Genomic DNA, 21,187 nt, shown 5'->3' with positions numbered 1-21,187 from the left:
AGAAAAAAATAAATACACACTAAAAACACACACATAAAAATGGATTTTTACTTCCAAATCCTAATTTCATTACATTGATAACTGACTTCCTCCAATCCCATCTAACTGAATTTCATTATATGACCAGTTTAGCAGTTCTCCAAATTCATAGTTCTAATAATATTAACTTCTTTCATATACTGACTTCTTCTTTATTAATATTCTAATCCTTAATATTTATGAACAACATATTCTTATTCTACCCCTAAGCCTAATTATTACTTCCAAGAAATTTCTCTTTATCTTATGTTACAATATTTAGCCAAATATTCTTTAAAATTCTTCCACTATTCTTATTTCTGCTCTTCTTTCTGGTCGTGGATTCTTCCAGTCAGGTTGGCGTACAACAACAATGGATTTTAAGTTTAAAAGTGTGATAGGCATATAAACACATAAAAGCTTCTTCAGCTATTCTACAAAAGGTTCCCTTTTTTGCCATTTCGAGCTCTCATTTTTGCTGTTAGCTTTGCCAGTTCTGCTTAATCCATCCTCTCCATTGGCTATTCTTCCTTTGTCGAAACCTTCTCCTCTTTCCATTTTCGAGCATGCAATATTCTTGCTGCTGTCGCTGCATACATTAAAAAAATTAACCAATGTGCCCACAAGTTTCCATCTGAGAGCGCAGGCTGTTCTTTTGGCTTCGGAGAACTGGGTTTGACACTGCTTGCACCCACATCCACCCCGAAAACTGGGCTGCCTTCACGGCCTAGGACCCTCGTACCTACGGGACCGTCTCTCCTGGTATGCCCCACGGAGGACCTTAAGGTCCATAAATAGCAACACCCTAGTGGTCCCGGGCCCTAAGGAAGTCAGATTAGTCTCAAACAGAGTCAGGGCCTTTTCAGCACTGGCCCCGGCCTGGTGGAACGCTCTGTCTCATGAGACCAGGGCCCTGCAGGATCTGATTTCTTTCCGCAGGGCCTGTAAGACAGACTTGTTCCGCCTGGCCTTTGGCTTGAAATCAACTTGATCTCCTTCCCCTCTTTCCTTTTTCCTTTCTCTTTCTGTGATAGAACTCCTATTTGGGGACTTCCCTGGCTTTTTTCTGGCCCACATAGGACCAGTCTGGATAGTTGGCCTTGGTGAAGACTTGACGTTTTCATCTCCAAAAAGTTTTTGATTTGAGTTTCCATTGAAATGAGGCTGTATTTTAATGTTTTAATATTTTAATGTCGTATCGTATTTTTCGCTCTATAAGATGCACTTTTCCCCTCCTAAAAAGTAAGGGGGGAATGTGTGTGTGTGTGTTATGGAGAGAATGCAGGCTGCGCAGCTATCACAGAACCCAGAACAGCGAGAGCGACCACTGCTCAGCGCTCCCTCTCGCTGTTCTAGCTTCTGGCTTAGCCAAGCTCTGTCCCTTCCCCCACCTCCCGGAAAAGCCCACAAGAGCCGTGCTCCTTTTAAAGAGCCGTGTGGAGCGTGTGTGCGGCTCTTGGGGGCTTTTCCCCGAGGCGGGAGAAGGGCAACCCGTCAGTGATGGGCTGCCCTTCTCCCTCCTTGGGGAAGAGCCTGAAAGCGTCGCACACACGCTCCGCGCGGCTTGTGAAAGGGAGCTCTGAGCAGAGCCTAGGATGCATCCCTTTTTTCTTGCATTCCCCCTCTAAAAACTAGGTGCGTCTTACGGTCAGGTGCGTCTTATGGAGCGAAAAATACGGTATTTTAATCTTGTTTTTAAGTTGTATTTTAATCAATTTGCTTTTATATCGGGTGTTAGCCGCCCTGAGCCCGGCCTTGGCTGGGGAGGGTGGGGTAGAAATAAAATTTATTATTATTGTTGTTGTTGTTGTTATTATTAGGGTAGACCTACCTTCCCTGGGGCTCTCAGCCATTCTAGGCCTCTCTCTCCCCTCCTATTCCTCAGGTCCAGATCTGCCGCTTTCACCTACTGCTCTTACGGCGCAAGAAGACCCCTTGGCTGATCTCTGCCCCCCAGTGCAGACAGCGCTCCGATTCCCAGCCATCCAGGTATACCTCCTCCAGATGTTTAGGAATCCATATGTTGGTAGTCCCAAACACCCGAAGGCTGCCAGATTGGCCAAAGCCATTGCAGATTGGCAGAGCTGGCTGGGACCCCAAAGCCCATCTAGTCCAACCCACTGCCATGCAGGTGTCCCCAGCCAGTTGGGCTAGATGATCGCTGGGGGGTCCCTTCCAACTCTGCAGTGCTGTTTAACGTGCTTTGCTTTTCAATGGATGGGGAAGGGGAGGTTTCTGTGCAGAATGAGGACCAGGTGTTTGAGGGGTGGTGCTGTGGGTCTCTGCTCACGCCTCTGCCCCACTGCAGCTCTCGTCGACAGAGGGGGCTGCTGAAGAAGGCGTTCCTGGGGCTGTCCGTGGGCCTCCCCCTCGCAGCTGGGATCCGCTACTGGATGGCCGAGACGCCGGAACGGCGAAGGATGAGGCTGCTGGTCGAGGGACTGGGGCGCTTTACCAGGTGGCTGGCGACACGCTCTTTCCTTTCCCCTTTCCCTGGGAGGGAGGGATTTTGTTTAATTAATTTATTGATTGCATTTACATCCTGCCTTCTTTGCTCCAAAGGAGCTCAAGGTGGCTGTCCCTCGTTCTCCCCTTCCCCTTTTAGCCTCACAACAATCCTGCAAGGGAGGGACGTTTGGCTGAGAGTGAGGGGTCCTAAGTTCCTTTTTTCAGGCGATGCTGAGGTCCGCATATATTTACAGTGGTACCTCTGGTTGTGAACAGGATCCGTTCTGGAGGCCTGTTCGCAACATGAAAAGAGCGCAACCCTCAGTGGTGCGTCTGCGCACGTGTGGGTTGCGATTTGCCGCTTCTGCGCATGCGCATGACGTTCTTTTGCGCTTCTCCGCATGCACAAACCCGGAAGTAACTCTTTCCGGTACTTCCGAGTCGCCGCAGGACGTAACCTGAAAGAACATAACATGAAGCAAATGTAACATGAGGTATGACTATACCAAAAGTGAAAGTCACAAGTCCTGAATTTTCCCCCTATTTGGGGACAATTGAGGTTCCGGCAGCCATTAGCATCCATGTCAATAGCTTCTGAGAGCTGAACCCTTTCAGCTGATTATCCCATAGATTCAGTAAACAGAGCTGCGGCGAAGTTGCAGTGAGTTGTTTGAGTATTTCGGACATTTCTCGACAATCCGTTGCCCAGAATTTGAATCCCTGTGGGCAGTCCCACCATAGCTGAGAAAAGTGCCTATTTTTCCATAACCCTTTCAACAGTTCTGTGGGCAAGTTGCCATGTTGTTCCGTTCCATCCTTATAGGATTTTCAAAGAACACACTCTCACGTAAACCAAGACTGACCTAAGATGATTCAGATGGCCATAGCCCATCCCATGTAGAATCCTGAATTTGCATGGACAGATCTTTCTCCCGCTCAAGTTTAAGGCCTGTCAGCAGACCAGAAGAAACACCTACTAATTCTGTCAGGTGCAGAAGGGTAACCTGCCTTTTCCTCTCTCACAAAGGTCCTTGCAGTTGGGAATCCAGATCTCCCTGGATTACTGGTGGACGCATCACATCTCGTTGCGGGGCCTGGACGAGGTACAGTTCCCTGCTGTTTCTCTCTGAAGCTCTGAGCCGTTCAAAGGAACCCAGCTGGCTCTCAACTAGGGCCAGGGCCTTTTCAGTACTGGCCCCGACGTGGTGTAACGCTCTGTCACAAGAGACCAGGGCCCTGCGGGACTTGACATCTTTCCACAGGGCCTGCAAGACAGAGCTGTTCCACCTGGCCTTTGGTTTGGACTCAGTCTGACCCTTATATTTCCCTCCCCTTATGCTTTTGATTTATGGGCTACAGTGGTACCTCTGGATACGAACGGGATCCGTTCCGGAGCCCCGTTCGCATCCAGAAGCGAACGCAACCCGCGTCTGTTCATGCGCGGCTTGCGATTCGCAACTTCCGCGCATGTGTGTGACGTCATTTTGACTGCGCATGTGCAAGCGGCGGAACCCGGAAGTAACATGTTCCGTTACTTCTGGGTCGCCGCGGAGCGTAACTCAAAAACGCTCAACCTGAAGCACATTTAACCCGAGATATGACTGTACTATTAAAATGAGGCTGCATCTTAAATTGTATTTTAACCTGTATTTTAAATTGCTTCCGCCCCCCCCTTATGTTTTTATTGTAATTTTACTGGTATTAGCCACCCTGAGCCCGGCTCTGGCCGGGGAGGGTGGGGTATAAATAAATTTTAAAAATTATTATTATTATTATTATTATTATTATTATTATTATTATTATTATTATTATTGCCAAGCAGCCTTGGGAGGCCCAGAAGGGTCGGGTCTCAGTGGGGCAGGGGGAGCTCAGACCAACCGAGCTATATCTAACGGTTTAAATGCCACCTTTTGGCCAATAATAATAATAATAATAATAATAATTTATACCCCACCCATCTGGCTGGGTTTCCCCAGCCACTCTGGGCGGCTTCCAACAAAACATTAAAATACAATCATTCATCAGATATTAGAAGCTTTCCTAAACAGGGCTGCCTTCAGGTGTCTTCTAAAAGTCAGGTAGTTGTTTATCTCTTTGACATCTGGTGGGAGGGCGTTCCACAGGGCGGGTGCCACCACCAAGAAGGCCCTCTGCCTGGTTCCCTGTAACTTTGCTTCTCGCAGTGAGGGAACCGCCAGAAGGCCCTCGGAGCTGGACCTCAGTGTCTGGGTAGAACGATGGGGGTGGAGACCCTCCTTCAGGTATACAGGACTGAGGATCTCAAGGTAGCTTCCAAGATGTCGGGAGTCCACCCGCCATATCCAGAGGGCTGCAGGCGTACCCCCTGCCCCACCCTCAGGGCCGCCAGTTTCTGACCCCTTTCCCCCTCTTCCCTGTCGTCAGAACAGCCCAGGGTACAAAACCGTCCTCTCGGAATGCCACCAGCGGGCAGCTGACAGCATCGTCCGCGGCGCCATCCGGAACGGGGGCCTCTACATCAAGCTGGGCCAGGGCCTGTGCGCCTTCAACCACCTCCTGCCCCCCGAGTACATCAACACCCTGCGCACCTTGGAGGACCGCGCCCTCACCCGCGGCTACAAGGAGGTAAAGCAAGTTTGCTGCCATTCCTCCCACCGCGGGCTCGGCTGGGTGGGAGCTGCAGTCCAGCCGCTTCAATCAGTTGCTTTGCTTTTTTACAATCGGTCGGCGAACGACTCTTGCGAAATAAATAAGTAGAATGAGCAAGCTCTCTAGCGGCCAAGGCTGGGCAAAGCCGGCTTAAGCGTCTTCCCCACGTGTCGTCGTCTGCAGGTGGACGAGCTCTTCCTGGAGGATTTCAAAGCCAAGGCGGACCAGCTGTTTCTGGAATTCGACTACCAGCCAATCGCCGCTGCCAGCTTAGCCCAGGTGCACCGGGCAAAGCTCCATGACGGCACCCCGGTGGCTGTGAAGGTCCGTGGCTGTGCTGCATCCCTCCCCTCCCCCCCCCCATTACAGTGGTCCCTTGGTTCTCAAACTTAATTCGTTCCGGAAGTCTGTTCCAAAACCAAAGTGTTCCAAACCCAAGGCGCACTTTCCCATAGGAGGTAATGCAAAATGGAATAATCCGTTCCAGACTTTTAAAAACAACCCCAAAAACAGCAATTTAACATTAATTTTAGTATCTAATGAGACCATTGATCCATAAAATGAAAGCAATAATCAATGTACAGTGGTACCTCGGGTTAATTCGTTCCGGAGGTCCGTTCTTAACCTGAAACTGTTCTAAACCTGAAGCAGCACTTTAGCTAATGGGGCCTCCCACTGCTGCCGTGTGATTTCTGTTCTCATCCTGAAGCGAAGTTCTTAACCTGAGATACTATTTTTGGGTTAGCGGAGTCCGTAACCTGAAGTGTCTGTAACCCAATAAACAAGCTAGTATTGTAGATGATAAAAGTTAAAATTATTTTTTTCTTACCTGCACTGATGATAGTCATTGTTTGAATGGGGGGCCTTTATCCATATCCATCGTTCCATCAGTAGCTGAACTGGGCTCCACATAGTCACAAAAACAAATTAACCGAAAAAGCCACAAAAACAAAAACGCAAAATAAATAGCAAAAACAAAAGCGCCAAACTTAATCTGTCCCGGAAGTCCGTTTGACTTCTGAAATGTCCGAAAACCAATGCACAGCTTCTGATTGGTGCAGGCGCCCTGGAAACGATAGCCAACAGCTGCATCAAACATTCAGCTTCCGAAAAATGTTCCAAAACCGGAACTCTTCCGGGTTTTCGGTGTTTGAGAACCAAGGCATTTGAGAACCAAGGTACCACTGTGCTCTCGGAAGGCCTTGTGGGGCATCTGTGGGGTTCTGTCGCCCCTGATTCCCAGTCTCTCCCTTTCCGCCCCTTTGTAGGTCCAGTACATTGACTTGCGGGATCGGTTTGACGGAGACATTCGCACGCTGGAGTTCCTGCTGCAGATCGTGGCGCTGATGCACCCTAGCTTTGGGTTCAGCTGGGTCTTGAAGGTCGCCGTGCGGGGCTCTTAGCTGGGGGGTGGGTGGGTGGTTCCCCTACTGTTTCCCCCACTGATCGCCACGGGGGGGGGGCGAATTAGAAGAAGTGGCGGGTGGAAGGAATGTTCCCTGGAGCAGCAAGGCTTCTGAAGGCCGGTTGCTGGAAGCCAGAGGATTGGAAGAGGGCTCTTGCACCCGAATCCTGTTTGCAAGCTTTCCCTTGGGGCCTCTGGTTGCCCACTGTGAAGACAGGATGCCGGTCTAGATGGGGCCTGATCCAGCAGGGTTCTTCTTAGGGAGGTCTCTTGGGATAGCAGAGCCTCCATGCCAAGGAACACTCTACCTCTGAATTCCGGATAATAGGGAACAATAGGAAATAGTGTTGTGCTCAGGTCGTGCTTGAGGATTTCCCACAGGCATCTGGTCGGCCCCTGTGAGGCCTGATCCTCCTATTTTCTTAAGTAGTGACAGCCTCCAACTTGGATGGCTTTAGTACAGTGGTGCCTCGCAAGACGAAATTAATTCGTTCCGCAAGTCTCTTCGTCTTGCGAGTTTTTCGTCTTGCGATGCACGGTTTTCCATAGGAATGCATTGAAAATCAATTAATGCGTTCCTATGGAAACCGCCTTCCCCCGACCTCTTCTGGCGGGCGGCATTTTAAAATCGCCCGGGACAGTGGAGGACTTCTCCGCTGTCCGGGGCGATTTAAAAGCCCCTGGGAAGGCAAGCAGGGGGGACAAAGACTTTTGCCCCCGCCTGCCTTCAGAAGAGGTCCAGGACAGGCGGACCTCTCCGCAAGCAGCGGGAGCGCTCCTTGCGGAGAGTTGCCAGCGCGCCAAGGCTTCGCGGCCCCGCCGCTCGGCATCGGGGCATCCTTCCGATGCCGGGCGGCGGAGGGAGACTTTCCCGCCCTGCCGCCCGGCATCGGGGCATCCTTCCGATGCCGGGCGGCGGAGGGAGACTTTCCCGCCCTGCCGCTCGGCATCGGGGCATCGTTCCGATGCTGGGCGGCGGGGGGAGACTTTCCCGCCCTGCCGCCCGGCATCGGGACATCGTTTCGATGCCGGGCGGCGGAGGGAGACTTTCCTGCCTCGCCGCTCGGCATCGGGGCATCGTTCCGATGCCGGGCGGCGGGGGGAGACTTTCCCGCCTCGCCGCCCGGCATCGGGGGATCATTCCGATGCCGGGCGGCGGGGGGAGACTTTCCCGCCCCGCCGCTCGGCTTCAGGACATCGTTCCGATGCCGGGCGGCGGGGGGAGGCGTTCCCGCCTCGCCGCCCGGCATCGGGGCATCCTTCCGAAGCCCGGCGGCGGGAGGAGGTGTCCCCGCCCCGCCGCCAGGCTTCGGAGGAGGTCCGAGGACAGCGGGGAAGACGAGCTGCGCTTCCCCACTGTCCCGGAGATTTCCCTATGGGCTGTCGTCTTGCGAAGCAAGCCCATAGGGAAATTCGTCTTGCGAAGTGCCTCCAAAACGGAAAACCCTTTCGTCTAGCGGGTTTTCCGTCTTGCGAGGCGTTCGTCTTGCGGGGCACCACTGTATTATTATTTATTGAGTTTATATATCGCCCAATCAACATTTGATGATCTCCTTCTACCAGTCCACAATAGAAAGTGTCCTTTCCTACTGCATCACGGTGTGGGACGCTGGTTTGACATCAACGGATAGGAGGTGCCTACAGAGGGTGGGGAATACAGCACAAGATATTATGGGCTGTCCCGTGAATCTGCTGGATGAAATAGTGGAAGAACATGAGGAAAATTCTCAGGGATGATGATTCACACCCTGGCCGGCACTTTCTTGATCTCCTGCCCTCAAGCAGAAGATATAGAAGCAGGATTAGTCGCACCAACAGGGTAAAGAACAGCTTCTATCCGTGGGCTGTTAGTCTGCTGAATGAAAAGCTAACAACAGGGCAACTGACTTTCGAGTTTGGTGTGTGTGTGTGTCAGTAAACGAGGGGAATTAAGACTAAGAGAGCTGAGTGGGGGGTGCTTGTGTAATCTCACTGTATACAAGTTGTACAAGTGACAATAAAGTATTTCAAACTATACCCGGAGGTCTCAGGGCGGCTCACAGAAAAAATCACAGCTTATATAATCAGAATAAAAACAACCACCCAATAACACGCCCCTCCCGTAACGCTTCCTGGTCGCCCTTCAAAGCTCCCCTTCTTGCCCCCCAGGACCTGAAGGACACGCTGGCCCAGGAGCTGGACTTTGAGAACGAGGCGCGCAATTCGGAGCGCTGCGCCCAGGAGCTGAAGCACTTTGACTTTGTGGTGGTTCCTCGGGTGTACTGGGAGAGAAGCAGTAAGGTGCGTCTCTGCGCATGGCGGCAGGATGTGGTGGCGAGGGAGGTGTCTCTGTGTGTTTGTGTATAAAAGAGCCAAAGCAAGGAAGGATTGGAATCTGATCAATAGAATACACACGAGGCTTGGCCAGCAAAACTCTGGGAGGAGGTGCCCAGGTCGTAATAATTCCTCTCCACGCCTCGGCCCAGGTCGTTTTATTCACAAAAGAACTTTTTACACAGTGTTCGTAAGAACCAATCAGATTTCCTCTGAGGATTTCAAAAAACCCCACGTGGGACAAAGTCAGATCAGAAGAAATTCTGTTAACTACAAAGAAACTATTTTCTACTTGAGCATGCATAGTAGTCCAGAGTAAATAAAATAGGAATAAAAGGAGGAAGGCATTCAGCAAAACCCCGGAGGTCATAGACAGGAATAAACAGGATGGCAGTATTTGCCATCTCCTTGTGAACTCTCTTCCTGGCCCTTAAGATCTATCTAAAGATTAAACTACATCAAATAACCTACTATCTTTATGTACTGAGGATGCCTGGTGAAGCAACTGGCCTGTGTTTCAGAATGCTTATACGTGCCTGTCAGGCGTAGAGAAAGCAAATGGCAGAGGTGGAGAGGCCTGTGGGATTCGATCAGAAATTATTGTCAATGAATGAAACCCAGTCAACGCAATGGCTTTTTCATAATTACTCATAGCAATCCCACGTGACCCCCGCACTCTGGATATTTGCACCCCTCCAACTGATGGCTGGAGGTGGGTGGAACAGAGAAATGAATGAGTTTGGGGATGGAACTTGGCCACTTCCAGCCCAAAGGAGTGAAATCATTGGGGGGGGGGGCTGTATTCTTACTCACCCCCATGCCAGCTGAAAGAGCATCTCCGCGATTCCCAACCTGGTTTTGGTCCAGGGGTTTTGGTTTCCAACTTGCATCAGCAATCAGGCAGCCCTGCTGGAGTTGTGGCCTGAGACACTGGAGGGCACCAGCTTGGGGAATCCGCCTGCCCTCTGTGCACACAACCTCCCCACACCTGAGACAAGTACATTTTCTCCACTAGTGTGTGTGTGTGTGGGGGGGGAATACCAGCTTCGGGTTGTTGCCGCATTACATCTTCTCGGGGTTCCAGGTAGTGTCCCCATAAACACCTGAGCAGGACTGCCCAATATTTGCATGTGACTCCTGCATTACAGCGGGTTGAGCTAGATGACCTCTGGGGCACCCTTCCAATTCTCTGATTGGCAACCCAGTTAGATGGCAAGCAAATTATTATTATTCTATTCTATTCTATTCTATTCTATTCTATTCTATTCTATTATTATTTTATTTTATTTTCTGTGGAAATAGAATTTTTATTTTTATTTGTTCTGTATCTGTGCTGCATTTCCCTTGCATGAGTCGCAAAGTGGCTTATGTGCAATAAAAAATAACACTGGAAGCCGTCACAGTAAAGGCAAAGGGACCCCTGACCATTAGGTCCAGTTGTGAATGACTCTAGGGTTGCTGTGCTCATCTCGCTTTCTTGGCCAAGGGAGCCGGCGTACAGCTTCCAGGTCATGTGGCCAGCATGACTAAGCTGCTTCTGGCGAAACAGAGCAGCGCACGGAAACGCCATTTACCTTCCCGCCGGAGCAGTACCTATTTATCAACTTGCACTTTGACGTGCTTTCGAACTGCTAGGTTGGCAGGAGCAGGGACCGAGCAACGGGAGCTCACCCCATCGCGGGGATTCGAACCGCTGACCTTCTGATCGGCAAGTCCTAGGCTCTGTGGTTTAACCCACAGTGCCACCTGCGTCCCTATAAGCCATCACAATTACACCACAAATCATATTTTGGGAGGTGGGGCAAGGCAGGTGGGAAAAGGGTCACCAGCGAGTCCCGTTCCCCTAATGGCTTTGGGCCCAAAACCCAGATCCATTTAAAGAAGATTGGACAACTATATGGGAAATAATTGTGTACAGCTGAGAACGCTGACTGCATTAAGATAAATTCAGCAGGGTAAGTTTTGATGGATGCAATAATGGAATACTGAATGGTACAGTTTTTGAAAAATATGCAGGGATTTATGATACATAAAATGAACTGTGGAAGGAGAAGAAGGGAAGTCATTGATTTGTTAAGGGTGTAAAATTAGTATTTTAAATTGTGAAACCGAAAAATTAATAATAATAATAATAATAATAATAATAATAATAATAATAATAATAGATCTCTCTCCCTCTCGGGGCCTCAGCAGTCCATGGCTCATGTTGGAAAGCAAAACAGGACTGTGTGTGCTGCTCTCTGGCTACATTTGATGTCCTCTTTCCTTTCTCTCTCTGCCCCAAGAGGGTCCTGACAGCTGATTTCTACGACGGCTGCAAAGTCAACGACATGGAGGCCATCAAGAGGCGAGGCCTGCATGCCAAGGACGTAAGTGGGTGGAGGGGCAGCGCCAGGGGGGCAGGACGGAGGGAAAGGGTGGGCAACAGCAGAGGCTCCGTCCCACACTGGTTTGAACAGCTTGCCTCCTTCATGCACCACCCCAGAGGCAGCAGCATCTTCACTTCCTGGCCTCGGAGGGAGTGTATTTATACGTATTTCATGCGGAAATCGGAAGCGGCCTTCCTGCCGGCTCAGGCTGGACTTCCATTTAGGCCAGTGTGGGCTCCCCTGATGGGTAGAAGCCGTGGCGGATCTTGCAATCTTCAGGGCAGATAGGAGAAATCCCTCCTTCACTCATCGCCTAGCTCAACTGTGGAACGGCTTCCCACAGGAGGCAGGCATGGCCACCAACCTGGATGACTTTAATAGAGGACTGGACAAATTCAAAGGGGAGGAAAGGGCTATTGAAGTCTACTGGCCAGGAAGGCTTTGCTTTGCCTCCACAGTAATAATAATAATAATAATAATAATAATAATAATAATAATAATAAATTTATTATTTGTACCCCACCCATCTCGCTGAGTTTTCCCAGCCACTCTGGGTGGCTCCCAATCAAATGTTAGAAACAGTACAGCGTTACATATTAAAAACTTCCCTGAACAGGGCTGCCTTAAGATGTCTTCTGAATATCAGGTAGTTATTTTTCTCTTTGACATCTGCTGGGAGGGTGGGCGCCACTACCGAGAAGGCCCTCTGCCTGGTTCCCTGTAGCCTCACTTCTCGCAATGAGGGAACCGCCAGAAGGCCCTCGGCGCTGGACCTCAGCGTCCAGGCAGAACGATGGGGGTGGAGACGCTCCTTCAGGTATACTGGACCAAGGCCGTTTAGGGCTTTAAAGGTCAGCACCAACACTTTGAATTGTGCTCAGAAACGTACTGGGAGCCAATGCAGATCTCTCAGGACCGATGTTATGTGGTCCCGGCGGCCGCTCCCAGTCCCCAGTCTAGCTGCCGCATTCTGGATTAGTCTGCAGGTGGACTAATTCTGGATCAATTGCAGTTTCTGGGTCACCTTCAAAGGTAGCCCCACATAGAGCGCATTGCAGTAGTCCTCGACACAGAACTGACCTGCGCCTCCATGGACAGCTGTGATTCCAAAATGACTCTCAGGCTGTGCACCTGGTCCTTCAGGGGCACAGTTACCCCATTCAGGACCAGCGAATCCCCCACACCCACCCGCTCCCTGTCTCTGTCCCCCCAAAACAGTACATCTGTCTTGTCAGGATTCAACCTCAATCTGTTAGCCGCCATCCATCCTCCAACTGCCTCCAGACACACACACAGGACTTTTACCGCCTTCACTGGTTCTGGTTTAAAGGAGAGGTAGAGCTGGGTGTCAGCAACAGTTGGTGGCAGCAATACTTCTGAATCCCAGTTGCTGGAAATCCTGCTCCCTGGTTTCCCAGTTGGCCGCTGTGACAACAGAATGCTGAACTAGATGGGCCCCTGGCCTGATCCAGCAGGAATATGTCCTTTTCATCACCCTTTTCTCTGCACACAGAAGTTCCAGGTCCAAACTATATGCTACGCTCTTCCTCCTCCTCCAAACCCTAGAATTCTGGGCTGTTGTCTCCTCTTGACGGGCAGCTGCAGCTCTCTGGGTCTTCCCCATCCCTGGCTCCTTTCAACTGAAGGTGGCCGGGATTCCACCTTGGAACGTCTGCAAGCAGACTAATGAGCCCCGTCCCTGAGCGATGATTCCTCCCCACCCGTTTAAATCTCCCTTGCATTCAAATCTGTGCTTCCCAGACTTTTGGGGACCACTGCCGCCCCCCTTGGTTCCATAACTCATCCCCTTTGTTTCCCACGCTATCGGAAGCATTGTTCAGAATTAGCAGTTTGCACGACCCAGCAAGAAAGATGAAAGCACTGTAAGGTTCAGAACAGTGAATTGCACATTCAAAAGCCGGTTAAAACCATTTATTTATTTATTTTTTTAAAAAATATTGGTTTTCTCTTATAACACAAAAACATAAACACAAAAGAAAAACATTACACTTAACAAAACAAAACAATGAAAGAAGAATTATTTCTTCTTATTTCCTGGTATATTTACATTGTTAAAAGACTTCTTCGACACCCTCCAATCCGAATTTCATCATATCACGTATTTAGCAGTTCCCAATTTCATATTATATAACACCAATATCTCCCCCCCCCAGTTACGAATTTCTAATCTTTACTTCCTATTGTAATCCATTATTGGGTTAAAACCATTTAGTTTAGTTAATTCAACAGAATTGATGAACTTGATGCAGCAACTCTAGCTCTCCAAAGTCCGAAAGGCTTTTGCGCCTCCATTGCCCCCCTTGCCTCTTAGCAACCCCCACACCAGGTAATCCCTCCAGCCCCCTAGGTAAGTTGAGGGAGGGGTTGCCTCTTAATATTGGGGGTGGAGAGGGGTTGCCTGTGCTCACGCAGAGGCCTGGGCTTCCCCATCATCCTGCCCTCCTGTGTTGTCTTTCAGGTCGCACAAAAGTTGGTCCAGGCGTTTGCAGAGCAGATCTTCCTCACCGGATTCATCCATGCCGATCCCCACCCAGGAAACGGTACAGAGGGCTGCAGCCAGGGAAGAGGGCAGGCTTAGTTGGGGCATGTGGGCTGAATTGGGGAGCTAACGTTAAATAAGTTGGAGTTCTTGTTATTAAATATACCAAGAAAAAAGCACACCAAGAACTCTGGCCAATGTAAGTTTCAGTAGTGGAAGTGGTCCCTGCTCGCAAACCAATAGTCAATTGTAACAAAAACTAATCCATTCAAAAATATGTATTCTGACAAGGATTACAAACTCAAATAGAGCTTACAAACTCAAACAGAGATTACAAACTCAAACTCATAAGGATATGTGTAACACAATAATTTGTTACAGAATTAGAGATAAGAGTTTATGAGTAGAGATAAGTTCATGTTAGCTCATAGTCAGATTCGACATGAAGGTCTTAGTTTCAATCATTGAGCAGAAGTCAGAAGTCAATTATGGATCAGAAACCAGGACAGGGCCCTGTTTCGATGTATTCACCTTCATCAGCTGGAAGTATCAAACATTACATGAAAGTACCTTCAAATTCTAAATTAGCATAAATGATAAAACAGTAATAAATTACAAAACAGTATTATACAACATTTGGTTCCTTACCTCATTTTTAAGGGGTTGTGTAAGTTTCAAGAATTCGTATAAATATATCCTATTATTTTCTACGTTTCTCAGAGATAACTGAAAATAATGAATATTAATAATAATAGTTACAGATAGGTAGCCGTGTTGGACTGCCATAGTCAAAACAAAAAATTCCTTCCAGTAGCACCTTAAAGACCAACTAAGTTAGTTCTAGGTATGAGCTTTTGTGTGCATGTGAAGTGTGCATCTGAAGAAGTGTGCATGCACACGAAAGCTCATACCTAGAACTAACTTAGTTGGTCTTTAAGGTGCTACTGGAAGGAATTTTTTGTTTTTATTAATAATAATATGTGTTGAGTCAAATTAAAAACTCTAAGGCAGCCTATAATCATATGATTCCTTACCTAAGTGTGGGTAGATCAACGTGTATCTTGAGCTTTTCTGTGCGTTTTCAGTTTGGAAGTGAGTCTATTACCTTTTATATGCGCTTAAAGGGGTAGATGAGAACCCCTAGACCTTCTTAAAGGCATAGAGTTTGAACTTTAATTTAAAAGCTGCAGTTTAATTTAAAGGTCTTAAAGAAATGATGTATAATCCTGATAGCTATTCAGACCCATAGGGGTCATGGTCTTAAGGAAATGGACGTGCCGGGCTTCCTGTTGCTCTGCTCGTCCTGTCTCCGACTGCTTGTAGTGGCTGTCGGGCCAAAGGATGAGATGAGATACATGGACACAGAGTGTGGGGTCAGGGTGGGATGGGGGTTCTGGTGTGGGCTGCTAGAAGAAGCTGAGGGGGCATTCTGGGGGGGGGGGAGGAAAGTCTGGTGCTCTGACCTTGTCTAAGAAGCTTGTGCAGGGTTACCTGGGGCTGGTGGAAAAGAACTGAAACTGGGAAGCTGGCCAGACTTAGTTGCTGGGGCCCTTTCCGTGCCCCCCTCCCTTGTTTCCTGGAGAACGTGGTCCATAACCTTCCTTCCCTCCCCCTCTTCTTTTTGTGAAGATTACCCGCTCTGGGATCCCACAGCTCATTCTCCCCTGGTCTCCTCGCTGGCCCAGATAGGACTAATTTAGCCAGCTAGCCCTGGTGATCCTCTAATGTTTATCGGATGAATTTTTCCCCTAAATTGATTTTTGAATTCTGAATTTATTGTTATTCACGTTTTATACTGTATTTTATGCTGCTTTTTGTTGCATCGATTAATTTGTTGTTAGCCGCCCTGAGCCCGGTTTTCTGAACCGGGAAGGGCGGGGTATAAATAATTAAAAAATATTATTTATTTATTTATAACTGAGGCGAGGCGCATCTTCACCCCCTGCCTCCCTCCTTCCCCTCATCTCTCAGTGCTGGTACAGAAGGGACCCGACGGAAAGGTTCAGCTCATCCTCCTCGATCACGGCTTGTACGAGATCCTTCACGAGAAGTAAGTCAGCACGAGGCCCTGAGTAATTTCAGGGCGGCGGGGTGGTGGGGGGTATCGGGCTGCTGCAATAGCATCCCACTTGGATATGGTGTTTGTCGCCTCTTCCCCCCCCCCCCTTTTGGGGAGCTAAATAAGTTTTCATTCCATTTTACAACGTATATAAAAACAGAGAGAGCGGTTTATAATAGCAGGTGGGAGTTAGGTTCTAGTGTTTTGCCAAAACCTCAAATTGCGTGTGATTTTCTCCGTTATCGCTATATCCCAGAGTGAGCGGTACCAACGTCCAGTATAAAGACTAGGACTAGCTGCCTGAGAGACACAGTTTCTACCCAAATGCAATTTTGGTTTTAAACGCATTGTAAGGGGTCTGTATTGGAGTATGTTGTATTTTAAAATGGGGTATCGGAGTTTTTAGGGGGCTAACCAGGTTGGGATAGCTGGGATAGCAGGCTTGTTGGGTTTTGAATGTCTTACGTAGATTTTTTCAATTTCGTTGCTCTGTATGGGACAGTGACAATAAAGATGTATCGTATAGGATTTTGGGTTGTTTTGCATTGACCGTTTGAGCTGCCGAGCTCATAGACGAGACCAGTTCTTCTGATGATATATCTCCATTGGTAGCAGGTGTCCCATCTTGAGCCAGTGTTTCCCCAAAAGCCCTTCCCGGTGTTGGCTCCCTGGCAAGCAAGCTCTTGTGATTTTTTTCTCTCTTTTTGTCTCTTCCAGCGAACGGGAAGCACTGTGCAAGCTGTGGCACGCGATCATCTTGCACGATGATGCCGGCATGCAGATGTACTCCAAGCAGCTGGGTGTGAAAGGTGAGGGGGCAGCTGAGAGCTGCTGGGGGGGGGGCAGCCTTAAGGGTCTCCCAGTCAGGAGGTAGAATCTTTCCCCTTTTACACACACACTGGCTGAGGGTCATGCTCCCCATGGATTTTGTGTTTCTTTGAATGGGAGGTGCTGATTATTATTATTTACAGTGGTACCTTGGTTTAAGAACAGCCCTGTTTACGAACTATTCGGTTTACGAACTCCGCAAAACCAGAAGTAGTGTTCTGGATAGCGAACTTTATCTCGTTCTACGAACGGAATCCAAATGGCGGAAGGGTACCAGCAGCGGGAGGCCTCATTAGGGAAATCGTGCCTCAATTTAAGAATAGCTTTGGTTTAAGAACAGACTTCTGGAATGGATTAAGTTCGTAAACCGAGGTACCACTGTATTATTTTATTCTTTATACCCCACCCATCTGGCTGGGTTTCTCCAGCCACTCTGGGCGGCTAACAGCATATATAAAACATAGTAAAATATCACACATTAAAACTTCCCTAAACAGGGCTGCCTTCAGATGTCTTCTAAAAGTCAGATAGCTGCTTGTTTCCTTCACATCTGAAGGGAGGGCGTTCCACAGGGCGGGTGCCACTACCAAGAAGGCCCTCTGCCTGGTTCCCTGTAACCTCACTTCTCGCAGTGAGGGAACCGCCAGAAGGCCCTTGGAGCTGGACCTCAGCGTCCGGGCTGGACGATGGAGGTGGAGACGCTCCTTCAGGTATTTAGGGCTTTAAAGGTCAGCACCAACACTTTGAATTGTGCTCGGAAACGTACTGGGAGCCAGTGTGGGTCTTTCAAGACTGGTGTTATGTGGTCTTGGCGGCCGCCCCCAGTCACCAGTCTAGCTGCCGCAGTCTGGATTAGTTGCAGTTTCCAGGTCACCTTCAAAGGTAGACCCACGTAGAGCGCATTGCAGTAGTCCAAGCGAGTGATAACCAGAGCATGCACCACTCTGGCGACAGTCCACAGGCAGGGAGGGTCTCATCCTGCGTACCAGATGGAGCTGGTAGACAGCTTCTCTGCACGCAGCTCCCATGGAGGGTAAGGGCAACAGGTACTGTGTGCATTTCCTCCCTGTTCTTAGCTAATTTGGAAATGAGAAAGCGGATGTGGGTTTTCCTCCCTTCCTCATAACAGAACCCCAAAGGGGGTTAACCAGCAAAGCTGAACATTGGAAGAATGTGGTCCTTCACCCAGCACAGGGTTACGCCATGGAGTTTGCTCCTAGAAGAATACACCTTTTTGTGTATACAGTGGACGCTCAATGTGGGATGCACGTTCGCAACCCGCACGGGTTGCAATTCGGCGCTTCTGTGCATGTGCAACTGCCGAAACCCAGAAATAACCTGTTCCGGTACTTCCGGGTTTCGGCGGTCCGCAACCCAAAAAAACACAACCTGAAGCGGCTGTAACCCGAGGTATGACTGTACTTGGAACGGAACCCCTGAATAAAAATGTGAATAATTGTTTTGGAGAGGCCAGCTTTAGGCTTGCTTCTCTCCTTAACATTATTATGATCCCCGGGATGCAGATGGGCTGGCTTTCCTGAAGCTGCCGGCCTCCGTTCCTGGCAGAGGCGAGATCTGACTTGAGCCACTTCCCGCTTTCCAGGGGGTTAGACCAGATGGCCCTTGGGAGTCCCTTTCTGCCTCTACAGTTTTTCCTGCCTTTGCACTGTTGTCCTGTGGTCCACGTGGGCGTGGCCCTTGGCACCTAAGCTCCTCCCCTCCCCTCCCCTCCCCCAGCCCAGGATTACTTCCTGTTCTGTGAGATGCTGCTGCAGCGGCCAATCAACATGGCTCAGCTGGTGCTGTCCAACGTGCTGACTCGCGAGGAGACGGCCTACATGCAGGACATGGCCAAGAACCGCTTCGACCGCATCATGCAGGTGCTGAAGGACCTGCCCCGCTCCATGCTGCTCGTCTTCCGCAACATCAACACCGTTCGGGGCATCAACGTGGCCTTGGGGACCCCAGTGGACCGATATTACATCATGGCCCACAGGTGAGGGGGTGGGACGCCTTGGAGTCAGTGGCTGGAAAGCACTAGGAGAGAATGCTCTTGTGCTCTGATCCTGGTTTCCCAGAATGGGCATCTAGTTCAGCCACTGTGAGACCAGGAGGCTGGACTAGATGGGTCCCCCCCCCCGCCCTGATCCAGCAGCCACCTCTTATGCCTTTAATAATACAGTGGTGCCTCGCAAGATGAAATTAATCCGTTCCATGAGGCTCTTCGTATAGCGGTTTTTTTCATGTTGCGAAGCAAGCCCATTGACAGCTTAGCGGATTAGCGCTGTTAGCGGTTTAGCGGCTTTTAGCAGATCTGCTGATAAGCGGCTTAGCGGCTTAGGAAAAGGGGAGGAAAGGGGGGGGGAAACGCAGGAACTCGCAAGACATTTTTGTCTTGCGAAGCAAGCCCATAGGGAAATTCGTTTTGCGAAGCGCCTCCAAAACGGAAAACCCTTTCGTCTAGCGGGTTTTCCGTCTTGCGAGGCGTTCGTCTTGCGGGGCACCACTGTAATAATAATAATTTATTTATTTCCCACCCTCCCCAGCCGAAGCCGGGCTCAGGGCAGCTAACAGAAATAGAAGTAACACAGCATCCTAAAATCAATATTCTAAAATCAATTCAAGATCAAATGGCAACCACTGGGCCAGAGTTCTACGAGGATCTCCAAAGGCTGTGCTTTGGCCAAAGGTTTGGTGGAACAGCTCTGTCTTGCAGGCCCTGCAGAAAGATGTCAAGTCCCACAGGGCCCTGGTCTCTTGTGACAGAGCGTTCCACCAGATTGGGGCCACGGCCGAAAAAGCCCTGGCTCTGGTTGAGGCCAGCCTAACCTCCCTGTGGCCTGGGACCTCCAAGATGTTTTAGTTTGAAGACCGTAAGGTCCTCTGTGGGACATACCAGGAGAGGCTGTCCCATAGGAACGAGGGTCCTAGGCCGTATAGGACTTTAAAGGTCAAAACCAGCACCTTGAACCTGATCCTGTACTCCACCAGGAGCCAGTGCAGCTGGTATAGCACTGGATGAATGTGATCCCGCAGCGAAGACCCCGTAAGGAGTCTTGCCATGGTATTCTGCACCCGCTGGTTTCTGGGTCAGTCTCAAGGGCAGCCCCACGGAGAGTGAGTTACAATAATCAATACAGTAATTTATGCCCTGCGTGATTCTTGCTCCCTGCAACCCCCCCGCTAAACACCACCAGGATTCAGACTCTGGTGTCTGTCTGTCTCTTTTAAAGTGCGGTGAGATGCTGGAGTCACATGATTAGCCAAAGATCTGGAGGGATCAACAACATCTTCTTCGTTCGCTGGATCCGTGCGGCCTGGAACACCTTCGTGTTTGAGTTTTCGCTCAGGTATGGGGTGTGTGTGTTTGTGTGCCCCCCCAGATATTGGGCTGGGAGCCCTGGCAAACGACGCCTACCTCCAGTCAATTTAAATAACCAACCCTGTCCCTTATGCAAACTGTTGCTCTCTAGCTGTTGGACCAAGACTTATACCCAGCCCTGCTGTTCTGGCCGGAGATTATAGGAGTCACAGTCGAGCATCATCTGCTTTCATGACGGCTGCTGAATTTCAAAACTCTGTAGAAAAAAGTCACAGAATCGAGAAATTGCACAAAACAAATGAAATACCGTGAAAATCCCTGAAACGAGAAGTAATCGACTAGAAATATTATCTTATGAAAATAAACTAAATAATAAAAATCAAAAAGTTTAAGGAAAAAATTAGAAAAACCTAAAATTGAACAAAGTCTTAACGGGATGCCAGCTACAAACCTCGTTTCACTGAACTATTCAAGTTTCCTCAGAATAGTCCTCAATCCTTTATTAATGCTCATTGCTTCACCTAGGTTGAGCTGGGATTATAATACTGCAGAATTTTTGGGAGTTCTACCCCCTTTTTTTTGAATTTTGGTCATTTAAGGTTTATGATTTTTCTCTTTCCTTCTGAGGAAACTGAATAGGTCAGTGAAATGAGGTTTGTATTTTATTTTCCTAAGAAAATGTTTCTAGTCGATTACTTCTCGTTTCAGGGATTTTCACGGTATTCCATTTGTTTTGTGGTATTTCAAATCTCTGGCTCAGTTACTGGCTGACTTCTTTTCGTCTCTCTTCCATCACCACCCTAAAAAAAACCAAACCAGGTTCCAGGTCACCGCCATAAAGCTCACTACCTCTGTCCTGCGCTTCCTGGCTTTTGCTGGCTTCCTGAAGGACAGCAAGAAGCCGGGGGAGATCTACGAGTTCCTGAAGGCCTAGAGCGGCTGCTGCTACGACCTTCTGCCGCAGGCCAGAGGATGGCCGAAGGCTTGTCCAGCTTGATCCAACACCAGGTGCTTTTCACTCTCGTAGAGGAGGACAAGGTGCTCTCCCACTTTTCTATTAAAAAAATTACCGGTGAGAAATGCAGGACCTGATCCAGCCCCTCTGCAGTCGCCTGTTAGGCAGAACCAGCGCAAGGGTGGGCTTCAGCCTTCCTGCACCTCAGATTCTGCTAGCAGCAGGGCTGAACTGGAGCCACGCTCCCAACTCCTTGCAGCAAACAGCTTGTGATAATAAATGCCCCGTTTTTATCCTCTGTTGGTATCTTCTGTTGGCTCAAACGCTGATGGGGAACCTCCC

General features: G+C 49.2%; 1 protein-coding gene across 1 annotated transcript in view; it reads left to right on the top strand.

Moving 5' to 3' along the window:
• Window positions 1-21,143, top strand: part of ADCK5 (aarF domain containing kinase 5) — a 24,864-nt gene extending 3,721 nt beyond the window's left edge. The window contains exons 2-15 of the mRNA XM_081874340.1: window positions 1,904-2,007; window positions 2,327-2,476; window positions 3,494-3,569; window positions 4,870-5,070; window positions 5,278-5,418; window positions 6,363-6,476; window positions 8,648-8,779; window positions 11,098-11,181; window positions 13,661-13,742; window positions 15,653-15,731; window positions 16,458-16,549; window positions 18,306-18,564; window positions 19,802-19,918; window positions 20,710-21,143. Of these exons, the coding sequence (XP_081730466.1) occupies window positions 1,904-2,007; window positions 2,327-2,476; window positions 3,494-3,569; window positions 4,870-5,070; window positions 5,278-5,418; window positions 6,363-6,476; window positions 8,648-8,779; window positions 11,098-11,181; window positions 13,661-13,742; window positions 15,653-15,731; window positions 16,458-16,549; window positions 18,306-18,564; window positions 19,802-19,918; window positions 20,710-20,824 (1,746 nt within the window). The 3' untranslated portion in view covers window positions 20,825-21,143. The remainder of the gene's footprint in view (window positions 1-1,903; window positions 2,008-2,326; window positions 2,477-3,493; window positions 3,570-4,869; window positions 5,071-5,277; window positions 5,419-6,362; window positions 6,477-8,647; window positions 8,780-11,097; window positions 11,182-13,660; window positions 13,743-15,652; window positions 15,732-16,457; window positions 16,550-18,305; window positions 18,565-19,801; window positions 19,919-20,709) is intronic.
• The last annotated feature ends 44 nt before the right edge of the window (window positions 21,144-21,187 follow it).

Source organism: Podarcis erhardii (assembly GCF_964252035.2).
Source record: "Podarcis erhardii genome assembly, chromosome: 8".
NCBI lineage: Eukaryota > Metazoa > Chordata > Lepidosauria > Squamata > Lacertidae > Podarcis > Podarcis erhardii.
This window is presented reverse-complemented; position numbering and strand designations above follow the sequence as displayed.